Consider the following 17,765-nt stretch of genomic DNA (forward strand, 5'->3'; position numbering starts at 1 on the left):
TGTATCCACACACTCATGTATGCATTGTGAACTCCAGCGTTGGCGCCTTTGGCATAATCAGTTGCAAAAATTTGACACGCCGTGAGTAAATGGGCAAAAAGCGCACTTTTCCCGCTTTCCCGTCGCCATTTTTCCAACGCCATTTTCCTGACTCACACATACACACGCACTTGATGTGAATGTGTAGCAGTGTGTGTGCTTTATTTGCATATCTGTTTTTGATTTTTGTCGCCGTTGGCGTCTATTCAATTTGACGTGCCGCTCGGTTGCTCAGTAGCAGCCCAATGAAATCAATAAATCTGCTCCACCGTTTGGATCCAATTTATCACTTTTGCAGCAGAAAGGGGCTTCCCTTCGCCCGTTTTTCCCTTTTTTTCGCACCACTTTCCCAAGCACTTTTCCCCATTTTCCACTTTCGCGTGCAGTGCCACGCCCACAGACATGCGGCTAAAGGGGCTTATCCGCGAAACGGTGTGCATACAACTTTATTTCTAGGGCAACGCGGCGTATGAGTGATGTGGTGGAGGCACCAATAATGGCCTGGCAATTTCTTATGCCCACCTGAAACTCATTCAGGCTGTGAAACGTATGCCTCGGCCGCCTCAGTCAATAATGAAATTTAGCAAAATATCCGCGGCACAAAAGAAGCGCGAGTCCTGCGGCGTTGAATTCCCGAAATTTTTAGGGGGCAAGAAGCTTTGCATATTTTACGGCGCCATCGAGCCATGTGCCGAAATGTTTTGTGCGCGCTTAAATTGCGGAAGTGATAAACAGGCGGCTCCGGTCCAGGAAGCATTTTAATATTTCAAGTTTTACTCGAGGCAGCAGAAGATGCTTTGTGCTGCGCGAGCGAAGCAAAAGCGAGTAGCAAGACAATCAAATGAGTAGAAACACTGTTTTTTGGTTTATTTTTTTACATTAAATATATTTAGATGGTTTTTCTTTCAAAATTGTTTTCTGTTTTCTGGATTCCATGAGCGGGACCTCTGTGGCGTTCGAGGACTTTAAGCCGGGCCCCAGCAAAGTAAAAGTTAAACAAAATATTGCAATTGGAATGTGTTCTGGTTTCGGCTTTTTTTGTTGGCGCCACGCCCCCCAGAAGTCGTACGCCAAAAAAGGTCCTTTCATTCATGGTTTTGTGTTTTTGTGGGCTGGGGTTGACATTTCGGTTTCGGTATCAATTAAGCAAACTTCTTACATCAAATACATTTATATTTCGATTATATTACTTGCTGTCCGTTCGCTCTGTGTACATTTAAGTTAAAATAATTAAGTAAGCTACATTAGTGGTTTATATTCAAAAATTACTTTACTCGCTGCCTACTTCCATGCGCTGCTTAGCCGTAAAAAATAGACGAGATACAAATCATTTCAAATGGCACACGAAAACAAAACAACCAAACATTTCTTAAGCGTTAAGAGGAACACAAAATCTTTGGTTAAAATTTGTCAATTCTTAAGGCTAGGTGTTTAATCAAGTGTTCGTGTCGTTAATAATTTATTATTACAAGCATTTAATGCACTAGACAGAGTGGCTAAGTCAATCGAATTTCGCCCAACTCCTTGAGGCAACTGAAAATCCTTTCACAATCTCTAGCATAGTAACTTCGTGACAATCAAATGAAATGAGTGTAAAATGGCTGAGTATCAACAATAATGAAATTAGTGCCCTGCTTAGATAGAAATTTCTTAGATTCACTTTTTCTTCACATTTATTATTTGGTTTAATTTTTTTTTATATTTTTGTTTGTTTTTTGTTTTCTTTGTTGTGTTCAAGTTCTTAGTGGGTAATCAAAACACTAAATACATTTAGCTTATATTCAGTTACTTAAAATAGTTTTGTGTTTTCCGCTTTGCTCTCGACTATTTCATTATTTCGCTTGTTTCAAGTGTTTTATATTTTCTTGCCCCCATTATTTCCTTGGCGCTTTTCCGGGCTTCTGGTTCCCAGCTCTTTGGGATTTTCCCCGATTTTCCTGCTGTTTGCTTTCACTTCACTTATCTGCTGATTGTCCACTAAATCTATGCTTGCTCCTTATGCTCGGCGTTCTATTTTTCCGACTCTTTCTTTTTTTCGGGGCTTTCTGTATGAAAACTAGACCCATTTTTTACACAATAAATTTGCATTCGGGTTTTGCTTACTTTAACTTCTTTTGTATATGAATTATTAAACACATTAATAAACAGATTTTTTTTGTAAGTTTTTTCTTGTTTTTTGGTAAATCATAGTTTTGTGCATAATTAAATACGTAATAAATTGCCAAATAAAGTGTAATGTGCATCCATACTAATTTGAATGCACGAATCGTCGGCTCTTTTGGTTTTCTAAAAATGACATTACCCTTTCCCCCAGCTTGCATTTATTACAATACAATTAAACATACAGTATTTTCCATATAAATATTTTGTATATATTAGCATAATTTACCTTTATATATTCAGTCTTAAGCTACAAAAATCGTTATGCATATTTCTGTTTTGTTTTTTATTTTTTATTATTATATCTCTTTATGGCTTTGTTTTCATTAATTTGAATCTATTCAAATAAGTTATATAAATTCGCAATGTATTCATTTTTATTTCTTGTTTACGATTTCAGTTTTATTTCTGGTGCGGCGAAAGTAGGAGAAAAGCAGAAAAGTGTTTATTGGGTAATTTTCCGGGACAAGGTTTTGTTAGGGAAAATTTAGGCGAGAATTCTAGGGTAGCAAACAGTCTTACAACTAAAAAGCAGACTTAAACTCTAAGGGTGAACTGCGGGTGGCCGGGAATATTACGTTTACCTATTACATTTATCAATTATTAATTATCGACTATCGACTATTGCCTATCGACTAACGGCTATCGTTGCAACTTTCAGCGATTGTGTCATGTTCTGCGTTTGCGTTTATCTTACAGGCATGCCTCATTTTAGTGGATTTGGCCAGCTCTGTCTCTCCATCTAAGACGTTTAGCGCTTTCCAAGTTTTACTGTAGTATGTACCTTGCTCAAGTAAACCAAAAGTGTCACTATGGCTAACCGTTTAAACTAATTCTATGTAGTACAGTGTAGTGGTAGTCATCATCCTGCGATAAGTTGAGTATCTTTCTTCTTTTTAAATGAAACGCCAGTTTGCTCGGAGGTTCTCTTTTGGGTTCGTTTTGGGCTTATAGTTTCGGTAATGTTCCGGTTTTGGTATCTGTTTCTATATCTCAATCTCAATATGAATCTGTATCTGAATCTGCTGCTGAAGTTGTTGAAAAGTCGAGTCTATCATTACAGCTAACAGCTAGGTGTATAGTATTAAATTTATCGAATTTCGTTACCCCTTTTTACATATTTACAGGACTGTAGCTGGTATCTTTCGTAATTATCGTGTTGAAGCTCGTTTCCCAAGGGCACCACATCTCCAAGACAGTATGTACAATGTAGAACCAAACGTTGGGGTCACCATTTAGCAACCGTTCACGGAGCTGAGCCTTCAACCCCGGCTGATCATTAGTGCGACCAGACTCACTATAATCGCCATGCCCTGGGCCAAGGGATCAGCTCCTGCCGTCGACATGTCCTGGCCCACATTGCTGCGCACATCCATCAGATCGCGGGAGAGGGGCAGCTCGGTGGGATCGCTGAGTTCATCGTGGCAGGGCAGCATTTCCGGCTTCAGCAGGAACAACTTGATGTAGATCGCGTTCTTGGTGGTCAGAATATCGAGGGCGTCTCCCGACGCCGAGTGCGATGTCATCAGTACATCGACATCGTTGTGACCCACAACCGGTGAACCGGCGCCATAGAATCCCTGCTTGTGCAGACTGAGATTATCATCCAGGTCCAGGCCATGACCCAAGGACATGCCACCGTTGTTGTCGTCGTAGTAGTCGTATCGCTTGTGAGTCGGTGCCACTGCCGCCAGGTCCTTCTGCTTGGCCTCCTCCTGTCGCTTCCTCCTGCGGCGCATCTTGGACTCCACCACGTTCTCCGCACTCGAGGCGAACTGCCGTTGTCCCCGCAATGCCTGTCGGGATCTGCTGCCCAAATGCTTCCTGCTGTCGTCCAGAGTCAGGCCGCTGTAGCTGCTGCCCACCACGCTGTTGCCCACGCCGCCCATGCTGGCGCTATTGCTGCCAATCGCCGTGAATCCTCCGATATTGAGCACGTCCAGGATGGTTGGCGGCACGGGGTCCACAAAGTGCGACAGTTTCGGCTCCTGCAGCGTGCAGTGCAGGTCCTCCAGCGAGTCACGCAGCTGCAGGTGACGTGTGCGATTTTTCAATTCGAAGATCCACTGCAGACGACAGTCGCAAATGAATTTGTTGTCTGCGGAAGACAGGTGAAAAAGAAAGAGGAGATTTTTGTGGGGTTATTCGTGAAATTGCTTTTGTCAAATCGTCGCCCCAAAAACCGATTGTCCACCGTCTGAATGTTTGAATGCCCGAACGTCTGCCCACGTAAGCGAATGATTTTCCCCCCTCAGCTGCTAAGTGGCCGACTGCAACAATTGGCTGTCATTTGATGGCCGATTGCCACTCCAGCTATGGGTACACCGAAACTCTTTCGCAACTCTTATAAATTAATGAAATAGTATGAAATACAAGTTAGTTGTCTGCACTTCTCGCAGTGCACGGCTCCAAGCTTCAGCTTCGGCTTGGCTGAATCCTGCCAGCCGCTTTAAATGATTTTGCCCACATGCGAGAGTCGGGAGTCGGAGTTGCAGACGGAGTTGGTTGGAGAAAGAACAGGAACAGGCAGGAACAGTAGCTGGAGAAGCAGTCGTAGTCGTTGTCATTGGGGCTGCTCCTCACGTTAAACGCCTCAATGACATTTCCAATTTGGACAGCAGCCTCCTCTCATTCGGGAGCGATTGCAGCCGGGGTTTTGACCACTCCCGTCTGTGGGCCAGCGTCTGTCAGTCAGTTGGACAGCCGGACAGCTCCGGTTCTGTGATTCTCCGTTCCCCGTTCCCCCCAGCCAGCTCTACAACTCTAACTGTTGTCAATTATTTTGTAGTACGCCTGGCCATGCGTGGACCTAATCTGCCCCTGCTTCTAATCCGGCTGCCGCCTTCAAAACCCCTTTTCAATTTGCTATTTGGTTAGAGGACATGGGCTGACTGGATTCCAAATTGAGCGGATAAACAAGTGCCAGAGTGGATCTAATCGCCGACAATGGTCTAATGAATAAATCAAATTGCGTTTCAATGGGTTTCCCGAAGGAAACTTCGTTCTGAAAAGGGGCCAAATGAGCTATACCCTCGTGGGTATAATTAGGCCCCAAACACATTGTGACACAGTTTGCCCTGTCAACATGCCGCATAATTAGCATAAGCGTTACGAAAAGTATTGACTAACTGGCAAACACACACATGAACACACTGACTACATCATCATTACCATTATTATCACTGGCAAGGCGCACACAAAGTCAGTAGCCAGCCAATTGAGTTGGCAAACGGGTGTCCTTTTCCTTCCCCGAATGACAATAATAATCCGAGGCATATTTTCTGTAGTCCGGGCAAAAAGAAAAACTTGCACCGAAACGGAACGACAAAAGGAAACTTTGCTTTGCAAAATAGTCGGCAAATTAGTGCTGAGGGGGGGGACGAGGGGTCAAAAGCCAAGGAGAGCCAGTCAAAAATTCTAATTTTCCATATGAAAGCATGCAAAAACCATAAATAAAGTTAAATATGCCGGAGGAGCCGGAGGAGCAGACTATGTGCTATGTACACTTGGAAGCCGGTCCGGAAAAATGCTGGAAAAATGGCCAACGACTTGGCAACATTTAGCAAGCAAATTACAACAAAATTAACATGATGAAGTGACCCGGCTGGGTGGTGTGGCAAAAGCAAGAACAGCTAGAAACTGGATGTGGAAGAGGATGTGGCCATGGGTGGGTGGCCATTGCAGTTGGCAGCTGTTCGCAGCTGACCAAATGACAATGACTTGCCCCCAGACAACGTTCCATAAAAGTGCTTAAAAAAATAAAAATTACAAAAAATACGTAATATATGTAAGAGAAAATGAGGGGGGTGGTGGAAACGGAGCCGAGGACACTAGACTGTCGCACTTTGTGTGGCATAAAATACTTTTATATTTTTAATGATACTTGGCCAAAGCGGTAGGAAGTGTTTTGGTCTGCTGCACACGCTCCGGCACACTCACACACACACACACACACTCCCCGCCCCCTCCCCTTACCCACTCTGTTGGCATGCAATGAACTCCCTCAACCCATGTCGACCACGCCCCCTTATTGCCATATACATATGCATGTGTGTATGTGTGGCTAGAGAACTGCGGCTGTTAGTCAACTAGATGACTTTCAACTTTAACAGCTCATGCTCCTCTTACTCATTCCCTTTAGCTAACACTGTAAAAAAAATATGAATACCCCAAGTAAGTAAAAGTTTGATGAATGCATGTTTCAGAATGTCCTTTTAAATAACTTTCTTATCTACAAAAAATCTTTAAATGCTTATTGAATTGAGTATTAAAGCTCTGAGGTCTTCTAGACGTGATCCATTCTAACGTGTGCAAATCAAACAAACTTTCGTTAAGTGTATGATGACGCCGTAGCTTTTCTTTCATTTTGGGTTAAAATTTGGCGAGGGGACAGAGAACTGTCGGAAACGTTTTTACGGTTAGCAAAGGACATTTACATACACACTGACACAGTGGGAGGACCTGCCCCACATGCATGCATGCGTCTGTGTGTACATTAAATTTTATTATTGTCATTTTCATGGCGTTGTCGGACGGATTCGGACCCCATTTCCCTTTCCCTTTTCCCTTTTCCCAACCCCATCCCCTTTTCCCGCCCATAACTTTTCGGTCAGCTCTATTTGCATAAGTTCAGTTTTGTGTGCGCGTGTGTGTGTGTGGTGCAGCCAAATTAGACTCAACTGGAAGTTTGTTTGGTCAGTGTTAGTGCCGATGTGTCTGTGAGGCATTTCATGTGTTGAAACATATTCATAATTAGTTGTCAGTACGGTAGAAATGGGGACGCTGAGGATTCCTTTGATTGGCTTTGTTTGCACAAGATGTTTGCCCTTTATCGGACGTATACCATATATAGTATGTATAAGTTTTCCCTGGTATTATTTTACAGTGTCTGAAATGGCAGCAATCCTTCATCAGGAGTCCTTACAGCCTCTGCGGCCTTTTCTCGTCTGCAAAACCCTCTAAATAGCGTTTCATTAACATTTATTCTAAATTGAATACACTAAAACTGGAGCTTGCCCGCGAACGCAGGCAAAAGTTTCAAAAGGAAAAGGCAAAAATTCGCATTAATTGGCTGGTTTTTAGGTGCTGCCTGCCACATTAACCCATGCTGGCCCCTCTCGGCAGCTACTTCCGTACATATATTGAAAGGCGCAAAGAAATCGCTGGGTTTTTTCGCTTTTTTTCTGTTTTTTTTTCGGTTGGTTGAGGGGTGGAAATATCAACACAAACGGCCAAAGTTTCTGCACGCCCCAAATCAGCACAGCTGCTGGCCTAGTTTTAAGGCCTTTGTTTCACCCTGGACTACGGTTTATTTTTTTGTAACTCCGGACTCTTTTCAGACCTCGTCCTCCCGCCTCTTTTCAGGCTCCGACTCGCGTCGGGGTCACCAGGAATCCATGAATGCCGCGCAGCTTTGTTTGATACCAGCTCATTTTTGGCGGCTTGGCCAGCTGGCCAACGTCGGGCTTCAGGCTTTTGGCCAACTGCAAAACCTGCTAGCTGGTTGTTGGTAACTGCTAACTGGTAACTGGTAACTGGTGGTAACTGGGACCTGGGTTCGTTTGCGGTGGTCCGCCTTTGGCTGCCACCAGGGGACAGCACGCACAGTTGCCAGTTACTGAAAGCTGAAAGTGGAGGCGAACTGCGGTCAAAGGGGGCGTGGCAGCGTTGTCCTTAGCCTTTCACCATGCGAAAATGTGTGTGTGGAGGACTCTGCTCTCTGGAGGATTTTATCATTTTTTATTACATTTCTCGAGAGCGCTATGTATGCAAATGAAGTCGAAAGTTTCGCTTTGTGTAGTCGCTAGTTGCCTTTGTTGCCGGGCTGAGTAGGGGAGTTGGTGATAAAGGCAAGTTTGTTTGGGAAGGCGTGAAGGGGATCGAGTCCTCCCATTTGCATTGGATACTCTTTTGTCCACATGATGCACACAGCATATGATAGGAAGAGTGATAGTTGCGTGCCAGAAGGATTGGCTTTAAGTTTTACAAGACAATACAGGGGCTGCGCAGATTGATAGATATCAATAGTGATTCAAAAATTGTTAAAATTTTAAAATTTATTGCAATGTAAACTGCAAGCTTGTTAATTACCAGCATTCTTATAAAGTAGAATTCCTTAAATTTCGACTACACCCTACAATCTCTTGAGGAGTTCATTTGTCGCAGAGTCAAAGTTAGTCGATGTGATACTTTCAATCTCCCCTCGATTTCCCTCGCACTTTACGGCAAGTTCTTTTATTTGTCCAACGGAGGGGAAGCCTTCAAATTTGTGGACCTTCTTCGTGCCGCCTTTTTTTTAATGAGCTTCATTTTCCAAAGTTTTTCTCTGGCTCGTTTTATATTTTTTTCTGTTGGCTTGTTTTCTGGCTTGTTACGGCTGTGTGTGATTTTGCCGGATCATTCGCAGTGCGTGTATTTAATTTTGCTCGTCCCTTTTGGAATGGCATGGAATATGGCCAAGGGATGGAGGTGCCCTGGCAATTTTCACCAAGTTCATTCAAAATCAAATGGGGTTCCACTAAGTTGGGGCCAAAAAAGGCGGAAGGAAAGAGGCGGCCATTGAAAGCCATTTGAATGGCCGTCGCTTTTCTCGCCAATTTTCTTTATTTCGCCAAGTGAATGCTTCGCTCATTGAATGTTTTTTATTAGGCCAAATGAATGCGAGCCGCTACAGGAAGTGGACTAAACTGGAAGTCCTCTTTATTTTCTTGCCCTTTTCTCCTTTTTTACTTCGCTCTTTTTTATTTTTGCTGTGTGAAAAGGCAAAAGGCCGGACAAACTTTGTAATGGTTGCGTTGTGTTGATTTTTGCACAGTGTTTTGTACATAGTTTGTAATTTTAATAACATTGAACGGGCGCTTTTTTTTCCGCTGAAAGCGCGGGATTTTCCAATCAGCCGTGCCCAGCGGAATCAGGAAAAAATTACACTTTATTTCTTTCATATCAAATTATTTTCGGCAATCGAGCGTGAAGTCAAATAAACAGTCGGCAAGATCAAACAGCCGGCTGCCAAAAGGGAAAGTCATTGCAAGCGATTTAACAACTATGCCCGGGGATAAATATTTTATGAAATCGCATAAACAAATCAAAGACGAATCACAGACGGCACAAAAAAAAAAAAGAAAATCACTTTCCCAAAATCAAAAAAAGAAAAAATGAAATGAGACTGAGGGAGGCTTAGGGCAGAAATCACGGGCGGCGATCAAATATGACCACTCAACCGCGCCAGGACTTGCACATTAGCCCTCGAGCATCTTTGCCAAAATATTTGCACAGCTGAAGGGGGGAATGAGGAGGGTGGATTTCAATTGGGTGGTGTGGAGCAGGGGGGTTGTCTATACCGGAAGAGGGTTCGCGGGTAATGTGTTTGTTATATGGTAAATCGCATAAAAAATACAGACAACCCATAGAGGGTAGATATATGGTCATAACAATAACAACTTGTTACCCCCCCGATCAACTGGCGATTGCCGGCCTAATGTTTGCCAAAATAGCCCCAGCATCATCGCCAAAGATTTCCGGCCCACTCCCGAAATTGAATTGTATTTAATAAAATATACGCGAGGGTTGCGTATGAGGTTCCAAAAAGGCACAAAAACCCTGGGGGTAAGAAATGTATAAATAAGTAATGAATCTTTTGTTATTGCTCTGTGATTTGCCAAGTCAAGTGGATATTGCTCTCATCCCTGGTCTCATTCTTTTTAACCAGTGTGTGTGTGTGTGTGTGTGTTGTGGGTGGGTGGTGTTCAGTCTATTATCGGTGGTGATATGCATTATATGGAGACACTGGCCATATATCAAGCATCAAACTGACATAAATTGTCCGCTTGATCGGATGGATTGGGGCATACATACATACGTACGTACTGAAGGATTGGGGCATTGAAGGACTATAACCACACGCCGAGATGCACCGTGCAGTTGGCCATTCATCAATGCCAACACTCTCATGTCCGCATCGCCTGTCATCCCCGATATATCGTCTCACTGGACACTCGCAGTGCCGCCGACGATGCGATACGGAATACGGAATACGGTATACGGAATACGGAATACGGATATATTGCAAATTGAAATTATTACATAGTGTAAACTCTGGCAAGGAACTGCCTCCATCTGTTTATTTATGGCCCCGGCTGCACTGCTAATCGATGGCCGGGGAGCAGAGTTATGCGACACTCAATGTATTTTATCGAATGCGGCATAAGTTGGCCAAAATATTCAATTAAATGCTAGTCGTACACAATTTATGTTTGCCCAGTGCCATCCTAATGAGTTTTGGCTCTGTTAATATCGATGGGAACTATGCAAATAAATAAGCCTGCAGTTATGTATGCCAGCAGCAGACAGTTTCTCGTTTGCAGGTACACGGAAAATAAAAAGCCTATCACTGATTAATGGCCTATAAATTAGTTTGGAATCGAAAATAAATATTTGACTGTTTCACCTAATAGGAATTAGTTTGAAGCATATATCATTGATTTATACCAGCCTTAATTCAAAGCATACGAATCTCTGACTATGATTGCCTGCCAATGATGAGAACATAAATCGCATAATTATGTCTCAAATATATTCTACATTCTGTACAGTCACATACTCCTTTGTAAATTCTCTCAGTTCAATTTAAATGTTTTCCCAGGTGTAGTTCATTTTTAATGATGCCATTCGAAGGCCTGGCTGTTTACTGTCAAAGCCGAACGAGTATTGATGAAGGTGTTTACTCAGCGCACACATCCTGCATGCTGAAGGACATGTTATGCTCCAGCGATCCATCTAAAGGAGGTAGGATTTAACCATATATCCATACAGCCCCATACACAAACCGGCAAATTAGGCAAAGCTTGCGTGGCGGGTAGAACAACATTCCAGTACATCAACTACTGACGAAAAACCGCAGCCAAAACATTACCTCAGGGGGAAAACTCAGGGGGTGGAGGCAGGTTGGAAAACTTTGGGGGTGGGGGTGTGCATATATTAAGATAGATTACCCCACTCACACACATTTCGGCGCATAAGTGCTCCAGTGACAGCCCCGAATTCGCATTAAAAGCAGAGCCAAAGCCAGAGCCAACATCCCTCGGAATCCAAGCGGGCTTATGCGGGAAATTAACACGCCTAATGCCCGGCCACCTTGAAGTGCGCATAAATTATAAACAAGCTTCATTATCCCACCGCCCAAAATGTCGCCGCCATCGTCAAACTTTAAGTCCTCGGCTCGCAAACTATGCGACTTTGGCGCTGGCAATTATAATAAATTCGGTTAATAAAGCGCGTTAATGATCAGCCATCAGCAGTAGCAGTAGCAGTAGCAGTAGCACAGCTCTGGCACTAAGCTGTATCTATGTGTATATCCTGTATATCCTGTATCTTGATATCTGTATCCTGGCATATGCAAGGACTCTAATTGCCGCATTGGCAAATGCCAAATGACACGGACAGAGGCTAAGAGTTTCCGGCTCTATTGTCGGCTAAGCCAGATTGGATTAAGTTTTCGGTAGCATGCTAGCTAACTAAAACTAAGTGGCAGTCAACGAAAGACTTTTCCACTTCATTTCGAGCCAAACGACGATTTTGCTTCGCTTTTCATTTAAAGTTTGTCCCCAAAAAAAAAAAACACTATAAAATATGCAGCTGAAATGGGAATGAAGGAGAGGAAGGAGCACATATGGGCACCCCCTTAAGGCGCAGAAAGTTGTCCAACATTATACAATAAAAACTCATTAATAATACGCATTTAAGTTATAATTGAACTACTTAATGTGGCCGCTGGCCCTGGAAGTGTGTGGGGAAATTGCATGAATATGTCCATTAGCTTTCATACGCCGCTTTTTCCAGCCATTTCCCTTTGGCATTCATTGTTTGTTTTAAAAAAAAAAAAAAGTATGCCAGGCAAGTGAGTGCGCATAGTTTCAGTTTTCATTCAATCGAATTGTTGCCTGCGGCTATAGAAAAAAAGGTGAGTAATTAAAACGGTGCCCGGCGAAAGGCGAAAGACAATTAAATGCATGCCGCGCACTGTCGAACAAAAGATGAGCGATGAGTTTGCGTTTAATTACGTGGACAGGCGGCGGAGATTTTAATTTATGATGCGTGAATTTGAGCTCAAAAGCATCATGCCCACATCGCACAACCCACCACATCCTGCATCCACATCCCTGCCACCACCATCTCTTTGCCATGACAGCAATACTCGCCGCCAAGGAAGTGCGGAAATTGAATTCTAAAATATTTATAGCTCCCCTTTTTGGCATACTTTTGGGGGGGGGGGGGGGGGGGGGGGGGGGGGGGGGCCGAGGAGTGATTCATGCAGTGCTCAGCAGCAAATTGCAAATGAAACGCAATGAAACGAATCGAAACGGAATGAATTACTACTTATGCATGCATGTTCGCCACATAAACACACATCTATCTATACGCCAAATAAATATGTATCTTCCATATGGGGTAGGTATGTATGTGGAATCAGAGCTGGTCTAGTCCCATCAAATCGTAGTCCCACTTATTAGTCTGGCTGGACACATGCTACACAATGCTGAGCCATAGATTTATGGCTGGCAATCATCGGGATTTGCAGCAGGACACGCAGCACATGGAGGACATGCAGGACATGGCGCAACTGCTGCCCTGACATTGACTATTGAAAGTCAATTTCGGGTGCGTGCCACACGCTCATTTGTCCGGTTTATGGCCAACATCATTTGTTTTGGCATTTTTGCCAATGAGGCGCAAACGCCTTTTATGCGTCCCAATAAATTCACGCTTCCGGCAACTAAATTTGCCCCATATCCTGCCCCTCGAAATCCCTAATACCTGTTTATTGTTGTTTACAAGGCTGCTGATGCTGCATTGCAAATGAGTTTCGCTCGTTTCAAAGTTGAAAGTTTAATTTGCTGCCCAACTGGGCAATTTAACCGCCTACGGTCAAGGCCCTATGCCATGGGATATTCTAATAAAGTGCACTAAGGTGGCCTGTACTCATGTATTAATCACTTTCAGTAAGTGCTTGCAAATTAATCGGCTGGCTAATTATTGAAATCTATAAAGACGTAAACAGGTTTAGCACGCCCTAGGGAGCCGAATTCATTTAAGAAAGGATAAACTTGAAAGCTAGTTTTATGGGCAGTTATTATGGCAGGCAGAAACTATTGTGTGAAAACTTGGAGCTGCCTCAAATTTAACCTATAAAGGTGACCAGCACTATGCATTAAAGAGGAGTGCGTTCATAGGTATAGTATAGTTTAAATATCGTAGAAAATTCTCTTTTGTTTAAATTAAAACCCAATCCATTTCTGCAATTCATAGCTTACATCCAATAGTTAAAAATCAATACGCAACTTGAGCCATTTTAACCTCAGTGAAACCAAATATTATTCGATGAGCTCTCTGCAGGCTCTTACTTTCCGTTTGGCCTCATGAAAATTTATGAACTCTGGCATTTTACAATACTCTATTAAGTGCTGCCAAGCCAACAGAAACAGAAACAGAAACAGAAACTGAAACCGAAAGGGTTGAACCGAATAATCAAATTGCAGTTTCCAGCTGTCATGTCCACACAGACGCACTGTTTCTACATTGTTTTTGGCTATTTGGCAGAGCGGCAAAATCGGAGCTTGGAAAAAAAATCTGTTAGAAATCCTATTTATATTTCGAAACAATAACCATTCAATTCCATCTAACGACTAGGGCGCTGGCCACCGGCGAGCATAACGAACCAATTGAGCTGGCCACGACCCTCGTGGGGAAGGGGGCGGGTAGGGGAAACGTTGTGGGCGTGGCATTTATTAGCAATTGCTATGGCGGCGCCTTTTGTGAAAAATTCGAGCTGCCTTTTAAAGCGGAAGCATTCGCAATGCCTGCCAGGACATGGGGCGGTCGACGAGGCCAACACAGGACACCACAGGCGCGACGACACAAACAAAACGTGATTCGCATACAAATAAACAAGGCTTCAGAGGAATCCTCCAGCTCCAGCTCCAGCTCCAGCTCTAGCTCCACTCATCCACCCACTCCACCACCCACTCAACCACCCATTCAGTGGAACAGCAGCACACATGACCCTTTGGGGCATCGGAATTGAAACAAATGCCAGAATGCAGGGCGTGCCTATAAATTTTTCACCAAATACATTGGCCAAAGGTGCAACTGCAACTGCAACTGGAATGTTTGGGTGGTGCAGTGGGCGGTGCTGGCAAACCAGCATGTGTGGGTGTGGTCCGTGGCTCAAAAGGTCCGTGAAATGGCCAACTGGGGCATTGTTTAGGGGCCGGTGTTCAACTGCCCGCACACGGACAACAGTTGAATGCAGAAGCAGGCTTTGCCAGCGGTCGATGTCACTACTGAGCAGGACACTCGAAAAAAGGGTTAGCACTTTTAGAAAATTACTTTACCTGGAACTTGCTACATTGCATACACACCTCTAAGCAATTTCGTAAACGCAAACATATACTTTTACATTGCATATACATTTATAAACATTTTCTAGTGCCCTTAAACATGTAGTAAGCTACTCTCTCCAATTTAAAGGCACCATTTTCTTTGCCTGCAACGTTGCTCCCAGCGATGTGTTCCCAGAATCTCGGCAAAGCTGCTTAGCTGCCGCCTGTCAATGGCAATTACGTCCTGGGGCAGAGTTCAAGTGGCTGCACAAATCACGGCGCGAAATGAAGAGTCAACCATCGACCTCTGGCTGCCAGACTAGATGCCCCACCTTCACATCCACATCCACATCCACGTCCATGTCGAGTTAGAGCTTGATGCATGTGCTGCAATTTCGAAGCGAGTACATGCTGATCATTTGTCCTGGGAACTGCAGCTCTGGAGCAGAAGCAGAAGCCCCAGAAAATCCCCGAAGCCCAGAGCGTGTGACGAGCATTTTGGCAAATAGTTTTGCCCACTACTCACCTTGATGGCAAATCCTTGGGAACGGGCTGCCCAGGAATTCCATCAGCTGATCGATTAGTCGTTGCCGCCGAAGCAAATACTTTCGTCCGGGGAATGCCGCTTGACAGTGGAATGTGGATGTGGCCAGTGTCGAAGATGGGTCGAACTGGATGGAGCTGGATGGAGCTGGATGGAGGTGGATGGACGAAGGTGCCATGCCCATGTCACGTTTTATGGATGCCAGTGCGAGTTTATCTTTGGCCGACAGCGGCAACGTCTGTTGCGAGTCAACGCTGTCCTGGCGCCCATGTCCTTGGCCATTTTGTTGCAATTTTTATGTGCTTTTATGCACTTGAGTTGGCACCAGTCCCTCCTCCAACCGACAACCACCTTCGACACTTGGCCATCTTTCTGCCAACTTGTCATCTTGCCACTTGGAAGCATTTTCTCGCTCGCTAAATTGAGCAGCATTTTTTCCCTCTTTCAATCTTCGAAAAAAGGAAATCCCCCCCATTCACATTTCTGTGAGATTTCGTTTGAAGTGTGACTGTTACTGTCGTCGCAGAGCATTTAGCCTCATTAGGAGGCTACAACTTGTAGGCAAAACAGCAAAAAGCAAAAAGTTGTGCAAATTTAATCAGGAAATCGTATGTAAATGTTTGAACTTTAGGCTTTGGCTTTGGCTTCGAGTCTAATGAAGCATTCAGTAAGTGGCACATTCAAAGGCCGGAAAATGTGCCACAGTGCGGGGATAATCACTGCATATGAATTAAAAAGTTTTCAGGGGGGGAGAAGCGTATGCGAAAATATTTTGTAGTTTAAAGCAATTTGAAGTCATTTGTAGCCAATTTGTGAAATGTCTGCGTCTGTGTGTGTGTGCGCCAATGCAATTACAGTTGCTCACTCAAACACACACATTTGTTTGGCAATGCGCTCAGCCATTCCGACGTTTTATCGTCACTCGTCCTTTTTTTTTTGCAACTTTTTTCCCACTTTTTTTTTTCGCACTGCAAATGAGTCATGCTAATGGCAAACCATTAGCAAAAATGCCACTGTATGGGTGAGGGTGATAATTAAGTTGTGTGCATGTGTGTGCATATGTGTGCTGGTGTTTCGCAGAGAGAAATGTGATTTTGAAGGCTGTTGTTAAATATTTAAATGTATTCCATGGGCGAAAGCCATTCTCTTTGTTGCCACTAGCGTTTGCGCCAAAGTCTAATTGCAACCTAAGACGAAAGTAAAATTACTTAAATTGCACACAGGAAGGCGATTCTTTCAAGGCGCCAAACAAGTGGGCTAAACTTTTTGCTGAGGCCTTGAATCAAAGTTATTAGCATTCGCAAAAGCCAACGAAATTATTTGAAAGTGAATAGAATGGTATTTTGCTTCTGAAAAAACCTGGGAGTAGGCAATCATCTATTGTTGCCCATGCGATCTATAATTTAGTTTGTAAAACTTATAGATGGGGATGCATTTTTGTAGCTGTCATTTATTTTGGTTTTCCATTCCCAAGTTGTTTTACCGAAACTGTCTATTACTTAGTGAAATTAGTTTCCAGTTGCAGAAGTGGCCAAAAAAAGGCCACGATGACAGGCCCACAAAAACGGCGACTTCCTATTTCATTTTCATTTACCTTTAATTGAGCTAATCAACACGCCATTTGCATTCGCTATTCGCTATTAGCCATCGCGGCAAACTAAAACCAAACTAAAGTGGTTGCGACGGGGCAGATATTTTATTGTTATGCGTTCGCGCCGCAAAGCACTACAAAATTGCACTTTAATGACTAATTTAGACACACATACGAGCATATGCGAGGACATGCGAGGACATACGAGGCCATAAAAGGACGTTTGCTCGGCGGCAGTGTGGAAGTGAGTGGCGCCGGAAGTGGAAGTGCACACTTGAGCAATGGCGATACGACATTTCCTTAATGAAGGCGAGGGGCATAAAAGTTGATGGCCCTCCGGCTCATTTGGCCAGCAGCAGCATGCAGCACATAGCACATACTGGTATAGCACATATAGAGCATATGCACTAAACGGGGCCAACGGGGCGTATGTGTAATTATAACAAGTTCGGACTTCTGACAGTGCTCTATTTTGTGCACTTGTCAGCTTTTTGTCACATCTCCCCACTTCTCCCTGGTCGCTCGATGGTCTGTCAAAGTTGGTTCGCTTCTGCGAGTAAATGGCTCCATAGCCATGAAGTTTGCAACTGGTAGACGAGAGAGACACTCACCTGACACCAGCAGCTCACTGGTGCTGTTGACCAAATTGTCCATAATTGGCTGGAATGTGTAGAACGTCAGCGTTTCCAATTTGTTTGCCTGCACATTGATGGACAGCAGGGCGGGGGTGCCACGCAGCAGGCCATTGTCGATTTTCTTCAGCAGATTGTTTCGCAGATTCAGTGTTTTCAGTGTATTCAGGCCATCCAGGGCGCGCTCGGAAATGCGCTAAAAATGTAAATGGGTTAAGAAGATTAGTTTTTAGCTTGTGCTTAAATTTGATTAAACGTACATTTTGTTCGTTTTGTGTTTTTGGGTTTGCAAAATGTTATTTTCACAGCGGCGACCACATGGCATCCACTACTACTATATACATATATATATACCATATTTGGCATACAAAAACCGAAAAATATTTTCGTGCTGCCATTTTTCCGCATTTCTGCGTATTATT

The 17,765-nt window shown here is 43.8% G+C and overlaps 1 protein-coding gene across 2 annotated transcripts in view; it reads right to left on the reverse strand.

The window, feature by feature from the left end:
• Positions 1-941: 941 nt before the first annotated feature.
• LOC120448416 (connectin) overlaps positions 942-17,765 on the reverse strand; it is a 132,311-nt gene continuing 115,487 nt past the window's right edge. For both annotated transcript variants that reach the window (XM_039630415.1, XM_039630416.1), the window contains 2 exons: positions 17,323-17,539; positions 942-4,297 (listed from right to left, as the gene is read on the reverse strand). In XM_039630415.1, the coding sequence (XP_039486349.1) occupies positions 3,462-4,297; positions 17,323-17,539 (1,053 nt within the window). In that variant the 3' untranslated portion in view covers positions 942-3,461. The remainder of the gene's footprint in view (positions 4,298-17,322; positions 17,540-17,765) is intronic.

The sequence above is a fragment of the Drosophila santomea genome, chromosome 3L (genome assembly GCF_016746245.2).
Source record: "Drosophila santomea strain STO CAGO 1482 chromosome 3L, Prin_Dsan_1.1, whole genome shotgun sequence".
Classification (NCBI taxonomy): Eukaryota; Metazoa; Arthropoda; class Insecta; order Diptera; family Drosophilidae; genus Drosophila; species Drosophila santomea.